Source organism: Meleagris gallopavo, chromosome 6 (assembly GCF_905368555.1).
Source record: "Meleagris gallopavo chromosome 6, MGAL_WU_HG_1.1, whole genome shotgun sequence".
Classification (NCBI taxonomy): Eukaryota; Metazoa; Chordata; class Aves; order Galliformes; family Phasianidae; genus Meleagris; species Meleagris gallopavo.
Window position 1 is genome coordinate 35,362,091 of NC_139409.1, and position 16,640 is coordinate 35,378,730.

The 16,640-nt window shown below is 35.8% G+C and overlaps 1 protein-coding gene across 4 annotated transcripts in view; it reads left to right on the forward strand.

Moving 5' to 3' along the window:
- KAT2B (lysine acetyltransferase 2B) overlaps nucleotides 1–16,640 on the forward strand; it is a 40,222-nt gene that overhangs the window by 18,337 nt on the left and 5,245 nt on the right. For all 4 annotated transcript variants that reach the window (XM_085226331.1, XM_085226330.1, XM_085226329.1 and 1 more), the window contains exons 7-13: nucleotides 697–803; nucleotides 2,494–2,619; nucleotides 6,113–6,249; nucleotides 7,599–7,807; nucleotides 10,714–10,840; nucleotides 14,309–14,419; nucleotides 15,162–15,305. In XM_085226331.1, the coding sequence (XP_085082457.1) occupies nucleotides 697–803; nucleotides 2,494–2,619; nucleotides 6,113–6,249; nucleotides 7,599–7,807; nucleotides 10,714–10,840; nucleotides 14,309–14,419; nucleotides 15,162–15,305 (961 nt within the window). The remainder of the gene's footprint in view (nucleotides 1–696; nucleotides 804–2,493; nucleotides 2,620–6,112; nucleotides 6,250–7,598; nucleotides 7,808–10,713; nucleotides 10,841–14,308; nucleotides 14,420–15,161; nucleotides 15,306–16,640) is intronic.

Genomic DNA, 16,640 nt, shown 5'->3' on the forward strand with positions numbered 1-16,640 from the left:
TTTACTGAGTGTTTTAAATTTTCTACAGGCTGCCTTGTCTCAAGCACTTGTCTCTGACTGCTGATGTTATGCAGTGTTCTTTTCACTTGCAGTAATATTGAGAAAGGTTTAAAGTTTCTGTAAGTGTACCAAAATGAGATAAAAAAATACTAATATGAAAGCACAAACATGCAATTAAATGTTGCAGTAACACACTTAAAGGAATGAAAATGTCTTCCTATTGTTAATAACTAACACTAAGATTTTCTGAATCTGTAAGATGGAGGCAAATACATCTACAAAACACTGGCTTATGTAGATGGACATATTTTGTCATCATTATATCACATCAGTACTTATTATCTGCCTACATTCAGCTTTCTTATTAGTGCTCAGTTTTGGTCTAGATTCTACCTGTTGGTTTGTTGTTGTTGTTGTTGGTTGTTGGGTTTTTTGTTTTTTTTTTTTTTCCCATCAAATTAGGCACATATTGCTTATAATCAAAGACAAATTGTTGTAGGTATCGTCTCTCTACTGAATTAAGATACTTATTGTCTACTCCATTTTGTGATAGTGTGCATGTGAATTTATTTGAAGATTGGCCAACAGTGTTTTTTTACAGAGTAATTATTTTTTACTTAGAAAATGTTTATTCTAAAAAAGAACCTGTTTTGAATTCTCCTTTTAAGTTAATATTTCATCTGTTTTTGTGCCTAGGTTTCTGTCAATGCTGGAAGAAGAAGTCTACAGCCCAAATTCTCCTATTTGGGATCAGGATTTCATGGTGTCTACTTCTCGAACTGGCCAGCTGGGAATCCAGACAGGTAAGTAGGGTTTAGTGACTGGTTAAGAAGTATCTATATGTAAAGTACAGTACACCTCCACAAGTGATGAATTCCAAGGAATGAATAGATACACAGCTTTATCAATATCTGGCTACATCAAAATGAACCTGCTTCTAGTAAGAACGGATGTTTGACTCTACCATGTCTCTTCCTACCAAGATCCCATCCTGATGATTGAATCCAGCTAATCAAAGGCACTTGTGGAGCAGACTGGCTGCTGGTGCATGTCTCCTGAGTATGCAAGTGATGCAGGGGAACTCATTATAAGTGAGCGAGAACAATGGGTGAATAATTAGCTGCAGGACTTGCTGGACAGTAATCTTCTTGCATGAGGACCCATGCCAGTTCACTGGCTACCTAGCAGCATTTTACGATCTGCTTTGGGTGCAAACATGCACGTGATTTTTTGGCATTTGTATAGCTTTTCCTTACTTTGTTTCCTGTTCTCCAGCTTTATTCACTTCTCTCCTAGGTAACTCAGAGGTCTGTAAGTCACCCTTGAAATTGCAGGAATACTCTGGTGATAGTTTTCTTTTGCTCTCCTGTCTCCCTCTCTATTCTGCCCAACAGCATTTAAAATCTGCTTTTGCAGTTTATAGATTGACTTGATTTTTCATTATTTTAGGACGTGAAGACTGGAGTCATTTAATTCTGTATTTTGCAACAATTGCTGATTATCAATTGATTAAACTGTTATGTCAGGACTTCATCTGATAATTAGTTTCTGAGATTAGTAGGGAAAATTCCACTGTGAGAGAAACATATTTTTTTTCTTAGAAATTCCTAATTTCTGAGTTCACAAACTGGTAAATTATGCTTTAGGCACAAATTTATTACAACTCTAAAATCATCTTGCTCTCAGAATTTATTCTTTCACGTACATTTCTGAAGTGCTTCATTTTAATTTGCAGCACTGGATTCTTGGCATGGAAATGGCACCAAAGAGCTGTTGCTGGTGATGACACCAGGATAAAGGAATGCAAAGAAAAAGACTGCAGGTGTCCAGATTGTGAGCAGGCACCTCATTTTCCCTCCTTCCTCCCACTTTGGCCTTCCTGCCAAAAATCCTAAAACAAATGAAAGCTGGATGATTTTACATGTGGTGTTTTTTTTTTTTTTTCCTTGTTTGTTTCTGTTTGTTTTAAAATTTAGAGAGAGGTTTGACTGTGACTTTCTGAAAGAGTAGTTTCAACCTCATAACTGGTGTAACAAGTTCTCCCTTCCTTGAGTTTGATTTGTCCAAGCAGGCTTTAAATGCTGTTAAAGTTGACAGATGAAATTGAATGATGAATTTTTACTTTTCAATGAGCCCCTACAAAAAGTCTTTTCATGAGGCTGAATGCCAGTAACCTTGGCAGACATGTGAAGAAAGCTAATTTCCTTAATATGTGCTCAGCACTGCAGAATAATAAACCCAGATTTTTGCAGTGAGGTGACACTAATGCTGTCATCCAGCAGTAGTACAGTTCCTCACTAAGTTTAGGAAAAATATGTTGAGATAAAGCTCTAATATCTCTGCTTGCCCACCAATTGCTCTGTTGATATTGTTAATGTTACTTGTAGGTGAGTTGTAGTGAAGATGAATCCATGGTCATGACAGTTGTTTGATCAGCGCTGTAATGGATTTTGTATCCTGATTTTTATTTGTGTGCTTTTCATACCATTGCAGTTATCAATCCTCCTCCTGTTGCAAGATCTGTTTCATATTGTGCAAGCCCGTCATCTCTGGAGCAACCCAATAGTGGAAATATGAGTCCTGCTTGCAAAGTTTCTTCAGTCCTTGACCCAAACTTAGGTAACAAAGACGGACACTGACTTTCTTGCTACTGTTAACGTTAACAGTAGTTATAGTATACAATGACCATGGCTTTCACGTTGCAGTGAGATGGTTTTGCTAAAAGACATACACACACATGCATAGCTTTTCTCCACTATGGTAATATTTAACTGATATGGCAACTGTCTTTGAAAAAAAAATCCATCAGTTTGTTTAAATTCTATTTATATGGTAAAAGTTCTGTATGTGACAGAGGTTGGAAAACACTTCACTTGTAGTGAAGTACCATAACTTGTTCAAATAGAAAAGGCAGAGTACAAGGGGCCATTGCTTTTTATTTTTTATTTTTTTACAAACGTTTGGGGTATTGAAATTGCATACTTACGAGCACTAAAATAAAGAACAAACACACACGAGGTTAAACAATACCGGAGTGAGGTCAGATTATAATAAGGTATTTTGGGAAAGATAAAAAGATGTTGAATGAGTAAGTTCTCCTCATAAACGTTTTTCAAATACCTCAATCATGAGCCTATCAAAAGAGTTTGTAAGTCAAAGAAAATTTTCTTACTACAGATCAGTAAAATATGTAGTAGATAGTCACAAGAAAAAATGATATTTACTCAGTGTGTGAAAAGAAATATGGAATTGACAAGCTAATGAAGCTGTGCAGCTGGGGTATCATTCGATTTGCTTTCAGCGCTATAGAATTGAAACATCATGGATACAGAACTGCCTTTTAAAGGGATTCTAAGAGAATTCGGAAAACCTTTGAATTGTAAGATTCCCATTTCAGATGGTTAGAAGAGAAAATAATAAACTGATTAAAAATTGAATGAATTAATGTATGTGTAACATGATATGTGGAAACTTGGCATTTATTTTGTAAAACACATGAATGTCCATTGGAGAACTGGTGAACATTTGGAAAGAATTTTGAATGATCTAATGTACCTGGATTTCCAGAAAGCTTGTGACAAATTACTTTAAAAAAAAATAAATCTGATTTGGGAAAATAAATGAATCTATTAAGAAATAAGGAGGAAAGTTCATTCACATGTGAATGACTTTAAAAACTAGGAAGTAAATAATAGGAATAAACAATTTCCACAATGAATTAAGGTTAACAATAAAATTCTATTGCTAATTAAACAATTATGCTGCTTGAAAGTTTGAAAAGGGGAGTGACCAACTTAATATTCATGTATTTAAAGTACTGTATCTGTGGCAAGACAGCCTGTACAGTATATCTAAAATATTGGGCCCTGAACTATCTGGTGGTTTCAGAAGGATCTCAGCATTATTGTGGATTTTCCTTAGAGTGAAACAAAACAAAGTGAAAACAACAAACAAACAAAAACATAGCTCACTCATAAGTGCTGTTCACAGTCAAAATTCTCTATCCTGGTTCTGACAAGAAGCAGTATCAGATCTTTAGGGAATAAAAAAAAATAAAAATAAAAATAAAAATAAAAATAAAAAAAAACAACTATAAGAAAAAGGTAATTATGGAGTGAAATTCCTGTCTTTGGTAGATGCTTCCTTCCTGAATTTGTTTAATTAGTTGCTGTTGCTATATCACGTGTTGGTCTACAGTTAGTAGTATGGTTAATAATTAACACAGTGTGTTTTGATTTGGAAACTTCATATGGATTTTCTAAGTCAAATATGTATGACATGTCAGACTGCACTTGTTTGATATACAATAAGAGTGAAAAAATCTATAATGGATGCTTAATTCCAGTGAATCACAAAATGAAATATTGTGTTATCCAAAAATATGTATTGAACACTTACCCTTCAGGTCAGCAGCCCAGAATTTCACTACAGAGTGTGTTGAAGTAAACAGAGAAGTGAATAATTTCATTATGATTTTGTAGAGGAACAGAGCTAGGAGAGGTTTATTCACCCTGATGCTATAGGAATAAAAAATATATGTAATTCCCCATACTTCACATATAAGCCAAAGAATATAGCAGAAGTGCTAGAGTACAGAGCTACTTAACTAAAACATAGTTGAGAAATGAGATGGGATAGGATACAGAAGCAGCAAATAGTAAAAGCAAAAAGAAGTGTTGAGAGAGGAAGGAAGGGAAGCAGAGGAGAAGTGTTAACTGGTCTTTCTAATATGCATCAGTCTGATCTAAGGCCTGAGTTGTAAGAAGAGAAAGACCAGGTGATAGTCAAAGGAGAAAAGATTCTTGGGAATAATAATCATTATTGTGGCTTTCCAAGACAGAAGGGAAAGAACTTTCTCAGGATCCGCCACTTATTTTTTTATTGTTACATTAACTCTTTGCATCTGACCAAAGTTAAAATAATGCTATTTTTTTCCTGTTAGACTATGCATGTTACATATGTGTTAAGTTCAAAATATTATCAATATCTTGTTGTATATTGTATTTACTCTTGAGGTGGCAGTGGAAGAATAATACTTTATTAAAATACAGCGGTCTTATGAAAAGGCAAAAATTTTCAATATTATATGTGCAGCAGTGCATATTAGTGAGCAAAAAATCAGTTTTGATGGCATTTTTGTGACTGTGCAAGATAAATTTGCGATATAATTACATCAACTAAGGAATATTTCATACTGTGTGCTTCTGTACCAACATAACTTCACTGACAATTTGGCCTCAATTTAAGAACTTTGAGAAAAGGGTTCTTAATGTAATTTTTTTTGATCAGTCAATTTAAATGGATTGGGTAAATCATAGTTACTTTATTTATCATACTGGCATGTATATTTTTTGGAAAGTACTGTACTTCTCAGCTATGCTGCCACCTAATCTTGCTATTTTGTTCCAATTTCTTCTACTTTTAATTTTGTAATGTTTGTGAACAGCTGATGTCAGATGTTGTCCTGTTACTTTTGGAGGGACAGCATGTTCCAAGTCTAAGTGCCTTTGTTATCTCGGGGAAAAAAGAAGTGAAGGTTAAAGAGCTGAAATGCAGACTTGTAGATGTTACCTAACCTCATGCTCCATATTGACTGAGGGTGGATAGTATCCTGTGCTGTAACGCTGAGCTTTGTTAGCACTGCTCCAGGTTACTTTGTGTGGGTTTTTTTTCAGAGGTTAACTTCTGTTCTAGGTCCCTGAAGCAGTGTCTTACGCCCAGCATTCATGATTAAAGAAACAGAGTCTGAAATAACTTGTGGTCACTAGCTTGATAATATATTCCTTATTGCAGTATTTCTTCATCCACAATGTATCCCTCACTTACAATTTTTGAACAGCTGATGCTGTTCAGCCTTTTTGTAGGTTCGTATATGGTATATTAGTATTTAAGATTCAAATTTTTTTCTATCTATAAAAAAAACCTTAAAATCCTAGCTTCTTATTAGAAAGTGATTAATTACAAAAGTGATTAACCTTCTGCTTATATGTGAGAATATCTAAACTGATTCACAGTCATGCTCTGCTTCCTCTTAGCTGGTTTCATGAGTATAGTGATTAAGCCAATTGTGACAGTTTGGTCTTTTTTAATTTGTCCTGGCTTTGTTTTGCAGGGGAAAAGAGAAAAAATAATGAACCGTATTCTCTGGAGGACTCGAAAAGACCAAGGGTTGTAGGAGATATTCCTATTGAGTTGATCAATGAAGTGATGTCAACAATTACAGATCCTGCGGCAATGCTTGGGCCAGAGGTGAGGAACACATAGACCTGATCTGTCTGTAAATGGCCAATTTTTAATAAATGTTCCACATGAACTGAGGAAGACAAGAGTCCACAAAACATGCTATACTATCAGTAAGAAACATACAGTCTTTAAAAGGGTATTTTAGGTAAGCAAACACTATCGGTGAAATGCATCATTAAAATGAAGAATAATTATAATTTTTTTTAATGCTTTGTGTGCTGTTTGCAAAGAAATTTGAAACTATAATAGTGAAGAACTTGCTTTGAGATTATTTTGTAACATACTTTTTTAACAGGATAATTCCAGAGTACACTTTTTGTTGTTAATCATACATACATCATGTCAGACAAGGCAAAATATGTTCAAATCTTGCAGAAGGATGAAAGACCCAAATTTAAATCTTCTGTCTAGTGCGGAAGAGCTGATTTAAACACTTAGTTGCTCCTTCCACAGTTGCTCTTTTTTTTTCTCCTGAAAGAGAAAAACAAACAGAATTGCAGAATTGCACACTTTTTTTTTTGGCTGGCTTTTCCTCCTTCTGTTCTCTTTGCCAGGCTATGTTTTGCAAGCAGCTCTTGTTTGCCAAGATTTAGCTAGAGAGTGCTGAAGGTTTGGAACCACCTACATTTCTTGCTCAAGATATATACTGTGACTGATGGCTTTGCATATTTACAGTCTGGATGTTGGGGCTGGCAGTGACTAGAAACTCAGCAGCCAAATTTCTTTTAAGAAAGTAAACAGTATGTACATGCAGGAATCTTTTGGCATTGTAAAAGGATCTTGGAAAAAGTTAAATTGTCTGTATGAATTTCATCTCTGTGCAAATATGCATATGCAGTTGCTAGATATGTAACGACAAAAACAGTAGGAATTAAGAAAGTGTTTTTTTTTTCTTTTTATGATAGTGATGTAGGTAGTGGAAAGCACTACTAAAATGAAAAGATAAAGTTGTGCCTCCAAAGGCATTAAAGTCTCTGGTTTGCAATATGTGTTGGCAAATCCATGACTATTTCTGCCCAAGCTAAAGAAAATGTGAAGACATGGTGACATGGACTTCAACAGGATGATGCTGTCCCCTGTCATGTTTTGGAAGTTGCTGAGATATAAACATCACTGTTGATACATAATCTTGAAAAGAAGCTTGAATATGCCTTCATGTATTGTAGCATAGATTTTATATCTGCTTATTTGATGTTGTCATTTCTGCTTAAAACAAAATAAAGAGTAATCATCGACAGCTCAATTTTTGTATAAAAGATAGCTTGGGAAAAGAGCAGGCTTTGTTTGTTTCTTAAGTTTGTTGCATCAGAGGATGTGAAATACGTACAATGTGATTGTGTTCCTCTTTCATACAGACCAACTTCCTCTCGGCACATTCAGCCCGGGATGAGGCAGCAAGACTGGAGGAGCGCAGGGGGGTGATTGAATTCCACGTGGTTGGGAACTCCCTGAACCAGAAGCCAAACAAGAAGATCATGATGTGGCTGGTTGGTTTGCAGAACGTGTTCTCCCACCAGCTCCCTCGAATGCCAAAGGAGTACATCACACGCTTGGTTTTTGATCCGTGAGTACAGCTGCAGAGGAGTTTCATGAGTGAAATGGAGAGAGAATGATGCTTATTGTAGGCAGTGATTTTAGAATGGGCCAGCCCAAATACTGTAGAGGGAACTCTGCCTCTGCTACCCTTTTCACCACCTCTTCCAGGCACTGTGACTCTTGGCCAGTCCTACTGGCAACTAAATACTTTTTCTGTGGCTGAATAAATGAATGCTGAATTAATGAAGCTCCTACATATGTTATTCTTATGAATGTTAGAACCAAAAATAAGAAAATAATTATGGTGTTCGTTAGTGGTCTCTGGGCCCATGCTAACTTGCAGACTGCTCCATCCTGTGTTTTTGGAGTTCGTAAACCAAATGGCAGCAGAGATTGAAGGCTTTTCACTGAGAATAACTTGTGAAATTTATGAAGAACAGCATTTAAGTCAACATGGAGAGAATGCTTAGAATCACTCCTCACACAAGTATATTGCTTTTCTCTGTATCCATGCACATTTCCTGCCTTGCTTTAGGTAAAAATCTACACCACAGGCACTTTTAAAGAGATATATTGGCTGTAGCAGCATCCATAGGTTGCATGTTGTCCTACATCTACCCTAGTGAACTGATGAATTGTGTTTAAGCAGGAAAAAAAGTTTTTTCTTTGGTTCATGGATATTTAAGTTCTCTCCATTCTGATTTTTATCTTCTGCTTAGCTGTTGTATTACATGGATGTTTTTCTTCTGTTTACAACGCTCTCATGCTGTTGATTTCAACCTTTTACAGTTTCAAGGCTGTCAGGTATCAATCTTCTTTTTGATCGGTAAATTAAGGCTATTTGTAGCCCTGACATTTTTTTTACCTTTTCCTCAGAAGTGTCTATTTTTTCACTGTTTCACTTCTTACAGAGTCTACTTCCAACCAATGTGTTTTCCCCAAATTTCTGTGAACAATCCATGTCCAGTGAGGATCTAGGGGCCTACTATGCTGACTGCAACTCTTCACAGTGTAGTGTGCTTGTAGGCAATTTGTTACATGTCAGTAGAGACCACAAAAGGAGCTCTGCTTGAGCTGATCTAGACAGCTGCCCAGCCTGGTTAGTGATAGAGCCTACCTCTAACACCAGTGATATCAGCCACTGTCTTCGTGTCTGATATTATTGCTGCAGCAGTTATGCAAACATTTCTGGAATGATTTCCTCTGCTATTAGCCTTGCTAGCTCTTCCTTCTGCACTACTCTCTCAGTGCCAACAAGCTCTGCTGCTGCATGCTCTGTGCAGTCTCTGAAGCTCAGACAGCCCAGTGCTGGGAAAGGTGGGCAGAACTTCAATCTCCAAGCATAGGAGACCAACCCTGGGATCTTTTCCTGTTCTCTTCAGAAGGGATCAGCAAGGTTCTTATGAGAACCATCACCAGTCTGGAATCTTTCTCTTCTCCTGTGTGAGGATAAATGCTGCTTGATTAGGAGGCAGCACTGAGAACTCTTCTGAATTCAGGAGTCTTAGCAGCACTGTGATCTTGAGCAGAGGCTACTGGTTGAAGAAGTTTATGTTCCACAATAACCAAACATATAAGTAAATTTTGAACCAGTGGTCTTGGGCCATGGCCTTCCCCCACATTTCTCTAGGCCCTTCTTTATTGGGAAAGACTCTTCTAGTAGGTTGATAGGAACTGCTGGTTGTTAAAGTGCTCTTAAGTATGGATATAACTGGAGAGCAGATGTGCTTGAGAAAGAGATATAGATATTGCTACAGCAAGAATATTGCTCCCCCTGGTGCCTTTTTTGAACAGTTGACCCAAAGGAAGGAAAATGAGTAGCTTGAACAGCTGAGAAACCCCATATCTGCCATGATGTCCAGGGATACTAGTTGGAGACCTACACTGAATAGTAGTAGGTAGACACAAACCTCATTCAATAGGAGATAGTGGAGTCTAACTGTTCTCTTCCCAAGACTTTTCAGCTGTTAATGTAATTGTGATCTATTTTGTTCTTATTTCCAAAGTGGTCATCCTTACTAAATCTATTTTCAACAATTCAAACACAAAGAAACAAAATTAAAAACACAACCTACTACACACTGCTGTCATTCTACAAATAAAAAATACTAAAATAAAGACAAAAAAAAGAATATGTACAATATATAAATTCTACTTCGACAGTGACATTTATAATACAAGTACTTTTCAGACTGACCTTTTTTGGAAGAGTCTCATTTTTGGCACCAACTTTCCTTCACACCAAAGATATCTTCTCTGAATTTACAGTATTGTTTATACAATTTATATTATACTGAGTACTGAATAAGCTAGAGAACAGCTGCAGTGCAAATCTTTCCAGACCTTGAGGATGATGCTAAAATTCTTGGTCCTTTATGTGAGAGTTCAGATTGCGCTTTGCTTTATCTTTCCTGGCATTCAGTTTAAGAGCAACAGAAAAGGATATTTATTCTGGTCTCCATTCCACTAGGAATTAGATTAGAAATATGAAGTGTCATTTTATTGCTTGATCAACTGTGTTGGAAACTGATAGCATAGCTATTCAGAGCACATGCAAGAAAACAGGAATCCCTTAGGAGGGACTTGCTGTCCTGTAACTCCATTAAGATCATAATGAGAACTATGCAATGGCACAACTGTCAGTAATATAGTCAACAAAAGCAATATAACTCTTATTAATAGGAGTACTCTAGTAAGTAGGAGTACTTGGCAAGGCTAGGACGTGCTGCATAATGATGAATTTTATGGTAAATTCAAAGCATGATGTTAAGACAGAAACTCTTCAGTAGATACAAACAGATATCTTAACAGAGGCATATACAATTGCAGTGGCACCATGGAAAGAAGTGAATCAAGTTTCTGAAAAAAGGAAAGTAATGGCACATTATGTACTATGTACGTGAATTAAAATGAATGTTATTTTTGTCTACTCAGGAAACACAAGACTCTTGCATTAATAAAAGATGGTCGCGTTATTGGCGGTATCTGCTTCCGAATGTTCCCTTCCCAAGGATTTACAGAGATCGTTTTCTGTGCTGTGACTTCCAATGAGCAAGTCAAGGTAAAATTAACTCTCCAGTAGAGTTTATTAAATGCATATGAGTTCAGTTTACCACACATATACTCCTAATTTTGTAGTCAGATTGAATATATTGAGATATCAAACAGAAATTGAATTTGAAAGATACAGTAATTCTGAATGTACCACAGAAAACCTAAATAGTTGTGCAGATTTAAAATCATCAGAATAATAGTAGGACCATTTTCTAAGAAAAAAAGACACGTTCCTCAACACAAAAATAATGGTAATTTTTCTTCCATTCTTGGATTATTCACCCTTTTCTTCAGCAACTGCCTCTCAGTGTGGCATAACACCTCACAGTTGGCTGAAATAAGTATGGCTTGCATGTGTTTGTAATTTATGTTCAACCACTTCGTGATGTTACACAGCATCAATGAAAATTAGGTATATCGAATAAATTAGGTATAGTTTTACAACTCAAAATAAGCATGCAGTATTTTGCATACTTATTTTTGAATCCAGTTTACAAAATGTTCTCAGTGTAGAGCTGTAATGTTGGGAGAATGTAAAGCACTATAAATATACAGGAGATTCTGCTCCCCTTCGTCAGGATTACAGGTAAATCTAACTGAGGGTATTTGCTTCAGGATTTTGCCTTTAGATGGTGCTGTAGCTATATGTTTCTCAGTTGAAGTTGTTAAAAGCTGAGATATGGATTGATTTAGAGTTTCTAGCAGATGAACAAGCAGAAACTGTGTGAAAGCCTATGACAACTTTTAGTACTTGAATTATATTTGAATTTATGATACTCGTTGAATTCATTAGGTTGACATTTCCATGGTCACAGTAGTATATAAAAAAAGTACTCAAAGTGGTTTATATGAACAGTAACAGATCATGCTGTAGGTATGTTTATTCTATGCTTGAATAACTCATAAATTGTTTAAATTAAACTCAAGCATTCAAATGCACTCAGGAGTTATTAAGCTGCCAAATATTTGTTGTGATTCTCAAGGGTTAACCTTTCCAAATATAGTGGAGCAAAAATCTGATTCCTCACAGTGCCTACCTAGGTTGCAGATGTACACATAAAGCACAGTTTCTTCTGTTACCCTTTGGGTGCCTCAATGTTTGTGGAGTTCAGTTGACTATTTCTTAATTTTGGCCTTCTCACATTCCTTTCTAAGTAAGATAACTACTAGCAGCAGATAAGTGAGAAAAACAAAATGTTCACACAGGGATATCACTGCAAACTCTTGGGAAAATTAATTTAGTTTGAGGCTGGAGTAAGAAATATGGATACTGTTTTGTGTGTGCTCTTTAAAAGTTAATTTGGTTTTGAGATAGATTGATGCTATATTATGAAATTATTTTAAATTGTATTGTACATGACTTTATTTCTCTTCAGTATTGTTGGATTTTGGCAAGCATTTGTGAGAAGAAATAAATGCTGGGAAGGTTATAAAAATAATAAGTCAACTAAAAATATTTGAACTAATTGTCATCATAATTTCTGGAATTTCTTGGAGACAAAAAGATGACAATTAGTGTTAGAGATCAGCTGCTTTGGGATTACAGGAATGAATTGCAGTGTTTCAAGTTGTAAGTAAAATGTCTCACACACTGTATCTTGCACCCTGTTGATGAGAAGGGAAGTGAAAAGCTTGAGTGACTTGTGTACTTCTCGCACTTAATTAAAACATTTTTCTTTAAAATTTTTGAGACTTCCTGTCTGCTGCAGAATGAAATTTGCAATTAGAAAGTCTCTTCATTATTTTCAACACTTCTAAGAAATGCTATCCCACTTAACATGCCATCAGTTGTAAAACTGTTTTGTAATTAATGCTGTGCACAATATCTGCCACTTTAACAAATGACTATTCTGCTCTAAGAGCTTCCTCAAATTCAGAAGTATTTATTTTTTCATACACAATATCTGAATATGAGGGCTGAATAACAGATGCTATGAACAATATCAGGAAAGGAAAGATAAATACACTAATTTTGTGCCTGGAGTGGTACATTTTTCAAGAATGTATGTCACTACATTTTCACTACTAGTGTATCGCTGTGTTTTGTTTTGAATTTCAGCAATTATCTAACTTGCTTTTATCTGGCTGTTTTCATGTTCAAGGCTATTAAATTTTCAGTCATAAGTACGTATTTTCTAATGTACATTTCCTAGTTACATAAATAAATTTTTCAAGAACAGCATTCAAAAACATTCTATGTACATTCATGAAAATATCCAGTTATTCTCCAAGACATTAAAATTTGAACACATGGAGGAACAACACATTATTATGGGATTTCCTGTCTTTTACTTTTTTTTTTCTTTTTTTTTTTTTTTTTTTGTCTCACAGCAGAAGGGGAAGACTATAGCTCACTTGAAAGTGTGAATAAATGGAAACTTTTGTTTACTTTGGGATTGAATGAAAATGAAAATTATTCCTGTGTGCAGTCAGAAGACATAGCTATTTATTTTTATACTACTTATTGTGGTAATAGCTATTTCACTATCCCTTTTATGCCCCATGATCAAAGATGAAAGAATGAAAGATGAAGGAAGAGGCTGTTTCTGCTGTCGATACACAGAACTCAGTAAAAGAGAGTCCAGAATGGTTTTCACTAAGAGTTGGTGAGGAAGTCTCTCTGTCTTGCAAATTTTAAGTGATGTTACAAAGACAGGATGCCTTATTGTTACAATATGTAATTTTGTTTCTATTAGTAGATGGTAACTTAAAAGAAGAAAAATTTTTTGCATGTTGAATTACACCTTTCAAGATGCACTTTACTATGAAGAAAGGTTGAGGGAATTGAGCTTGTTTAGCTTGGAGAAGAGAAGGCTCCGGGGAGACCTCATTGTGGCCTTCCAGTACTTGAAGGGAGCATATAAACAGGAGGGGGAATGGCTGTTTACGAAGGTGGATAGTGATAGGACAAGGAGGAATGGTTTTAAACTGAGACATGGGAGGTTTAGGTGAGATATTAGGAGGAAGTTTTTCACCCAGAGGGTGGTGACGCTGGAACATGTTGCCCAAGGAGGTTGTGGATGCCCCATCCCGGGAGGCATTCAAGGCCAGGCTGGATGAGGCTCTGGGTAGCCTGGCCTGGTGATTGGCGATCTTGCCTATAGCAAGGGGATTTAAACCAGATGATCTTTGAGGTCCTTTTCAACCCAGGCCATTCTATGATTCTATAATTCTATTATCTACCCCTAGAGAGAGAATAAGTTTGGGGCTCTCCTAGGTTAAAAGTGAATCAGGCATCAGAAGCTGCAGTATTTTGTGTTACTTGCTAGGTCACAAAGATATTCCTACAAGGCTGAAAACTATTAGGTCTGGAGTACACCTCACTAAGTCATTTATGACAAAATTTTTAAAATAGGATATAGAGGAAGGACTGAATTTTGTAAACCAGTTTATAATAACCGTTGGTTTACAGTGTCTAATATTTGCAGTCCCCAAAAGGCTTCAAACTGTCTTTGTTCTCCTACATTTCACACAGGGTTATGGAACTCACCTAATGAACCATTTGAAGGAGTACCACATCAAACACAACATTCTCAACTTTCTCACATATGCAGATGAATATGCTATCGGCTACTTCAAAAAACAAGTAAGTCACACTAAGAAATTACTTGATGCAAGAAGTTTACTTCTAGAAGTGATTGAACTGAATAAATAGACAGAGTAGTTAGATATGCATAGTGTGAAACTGCAAATAGACATAAGGAGTTTTATTTTTACTTTTTATATTGTAAGGGAGATGAAATGGAAAATGTTGCCCAAAGAGTTTGTAGAACTTCTCTGTCCTTGGCAGTCTTCAAGACTGGACAGAGCACTGAAGAGCCTGTTCTGACGACCTCCACAAGTCCCTTCCACTCCCATTTATTCTATGATTAAATGTACAGCACTGAGTTTGTTCTTTACACATTCAGAATGAATTAATTGTAAGCTTGTGATTCTACACATAAGACCTATGCGGACAGACTCCTTTTTGCCTCTGAAATATCCTTTCCCAAATTTGAAGTTGCTCAGTATCCAGGTAAGACTGAAAGCTTTGACTGTAAATGGTGAGGCAGAAGTCCTGGTTGGCTTCCTGTTTTTTACCAAGGTTTTATATAAACACCTGCAACGTAAGAATGAAATAGAGCCCAAATGAGAGTCTTACACTGATTCTATTGTGTTTCTTTTTCACTTTATTTTTTTTTTTAACTATATGAACACTGCAGCATATCAGTATATATGTTCATATACGTATAAATTACGATTTGGTTCTAAATTATCATAGCTATTTCATTTAAAAATACATAAAAAGAAAATTGTGTAATGACAACTTCAATTTATTTCTTTTTCAGGGTTTTTCCAAAGATATTAAAGTACCAAAAGCAAAATATGTTGGCTACATCAAGGATTATGAGGGTGCCACATTAATGGGATGTGAATTAAATCCAAGGATTCCCTACACAGAATTTTCGGTCATCATTAAAAAACAAAAGGAGGTAAAAGCTGAAATGAAACACTGAATATTGTCATCTGTTTAGATGGTCAGACGCCATGTAGGAACTCTGTTTAGAAACAGTTCATTTAGTATCAAGTTTTCTCTCATTTTCCTTGATGCTTTAGAGTGTATACTTTTCATTTAAGTAATTTTTTTTCAGGTCTCAGTGCCATACTTCTGCAATTTAAGTATTAAAAAAGTACTGATATTTTGAGCTGTATTTAATAACTAAATTGATTCATTAAGATATTTTAAAATTTTAATGCCTTAATGGACAAATCTAGACTGGGTTTTCTTACATTCCAGGTTGTCCCTTTTTGAAGTTAATGTTAGTGAATCATAGTTTCCAATATAATAACAATTCATAAGCAGAATAGTTAAGACATTTCCAGTTGTGTTTAAATACCTTCCTAGACATTTAAAGAAATAGAAATTACAAGACTAAATTTATTCTTCCAAGGATAGTCTAATCTCATCACTTCTAAAGCATTTGCTAAAATGCTTCTTTGTGGAACAATCATTTTCCTTCCAGAAGAACTATTTGGCCTGTGGTGACAAAAAGAAAGAAAGAATCAGAGGGCTATGCATTTAGTATGCTTATCTCTTCTCTCTGGTGACCAAGCGAGTAGCATGAAAGAGCATCAGGGGAAAGTTACATTGGATATCAGGAAAAGGTTTCTTACCAGAGGATGGTCAGGCACTGGAATTGGCCCCCCAGGGCAGTGGTCCCAGCCCCAAGCTGCTAGATAGTTCAAGAAGTGTTTGGGCAGTGCTCTCAGACATAGGGTTTTAATTTTTAGATACTGCTGTGAAGAGGTCCTTTTCAACTTGGATATTGTATGATTCTTGTAAAAAAAACAAAAAACAAAAAACAAAAAAAAATTACTGGGAAGGATTTGATAACTAAAGTCCATATAGCACAAATAGTTATTTTTACCTCTTATATCTGTTTGTTTGGGTTACTCTTCAGATTCCAGTGTTCTTTTGTACCCATCATTTCCTCATGGAGGGGATGTTGTTGGGTGGGTGCATAACACTTATCTCTTTTAGTTTGCTACTGTTGCTTCTTTTAGACATGCCTAGTAGAAGTAATACAGTTATAGGCTCAAACCATTTGGTCTGGGGAAGTCTTTTTTGTCATTTACAAGTAGAATACAGGTTCCGAAGAGTAGAATCAACTTTGACTTCCTAAAGGTAAAGTCTTCAGTAAGAACATCTCACATTAATATCTAAGCAAATCCTGCATTTACATGCAGGCTTTGAAATCTCCACATACTTCTAAAATACTGCAATATGAGAACAAATGTGTCCTGAAATTTCTGACCAGGATGTATGG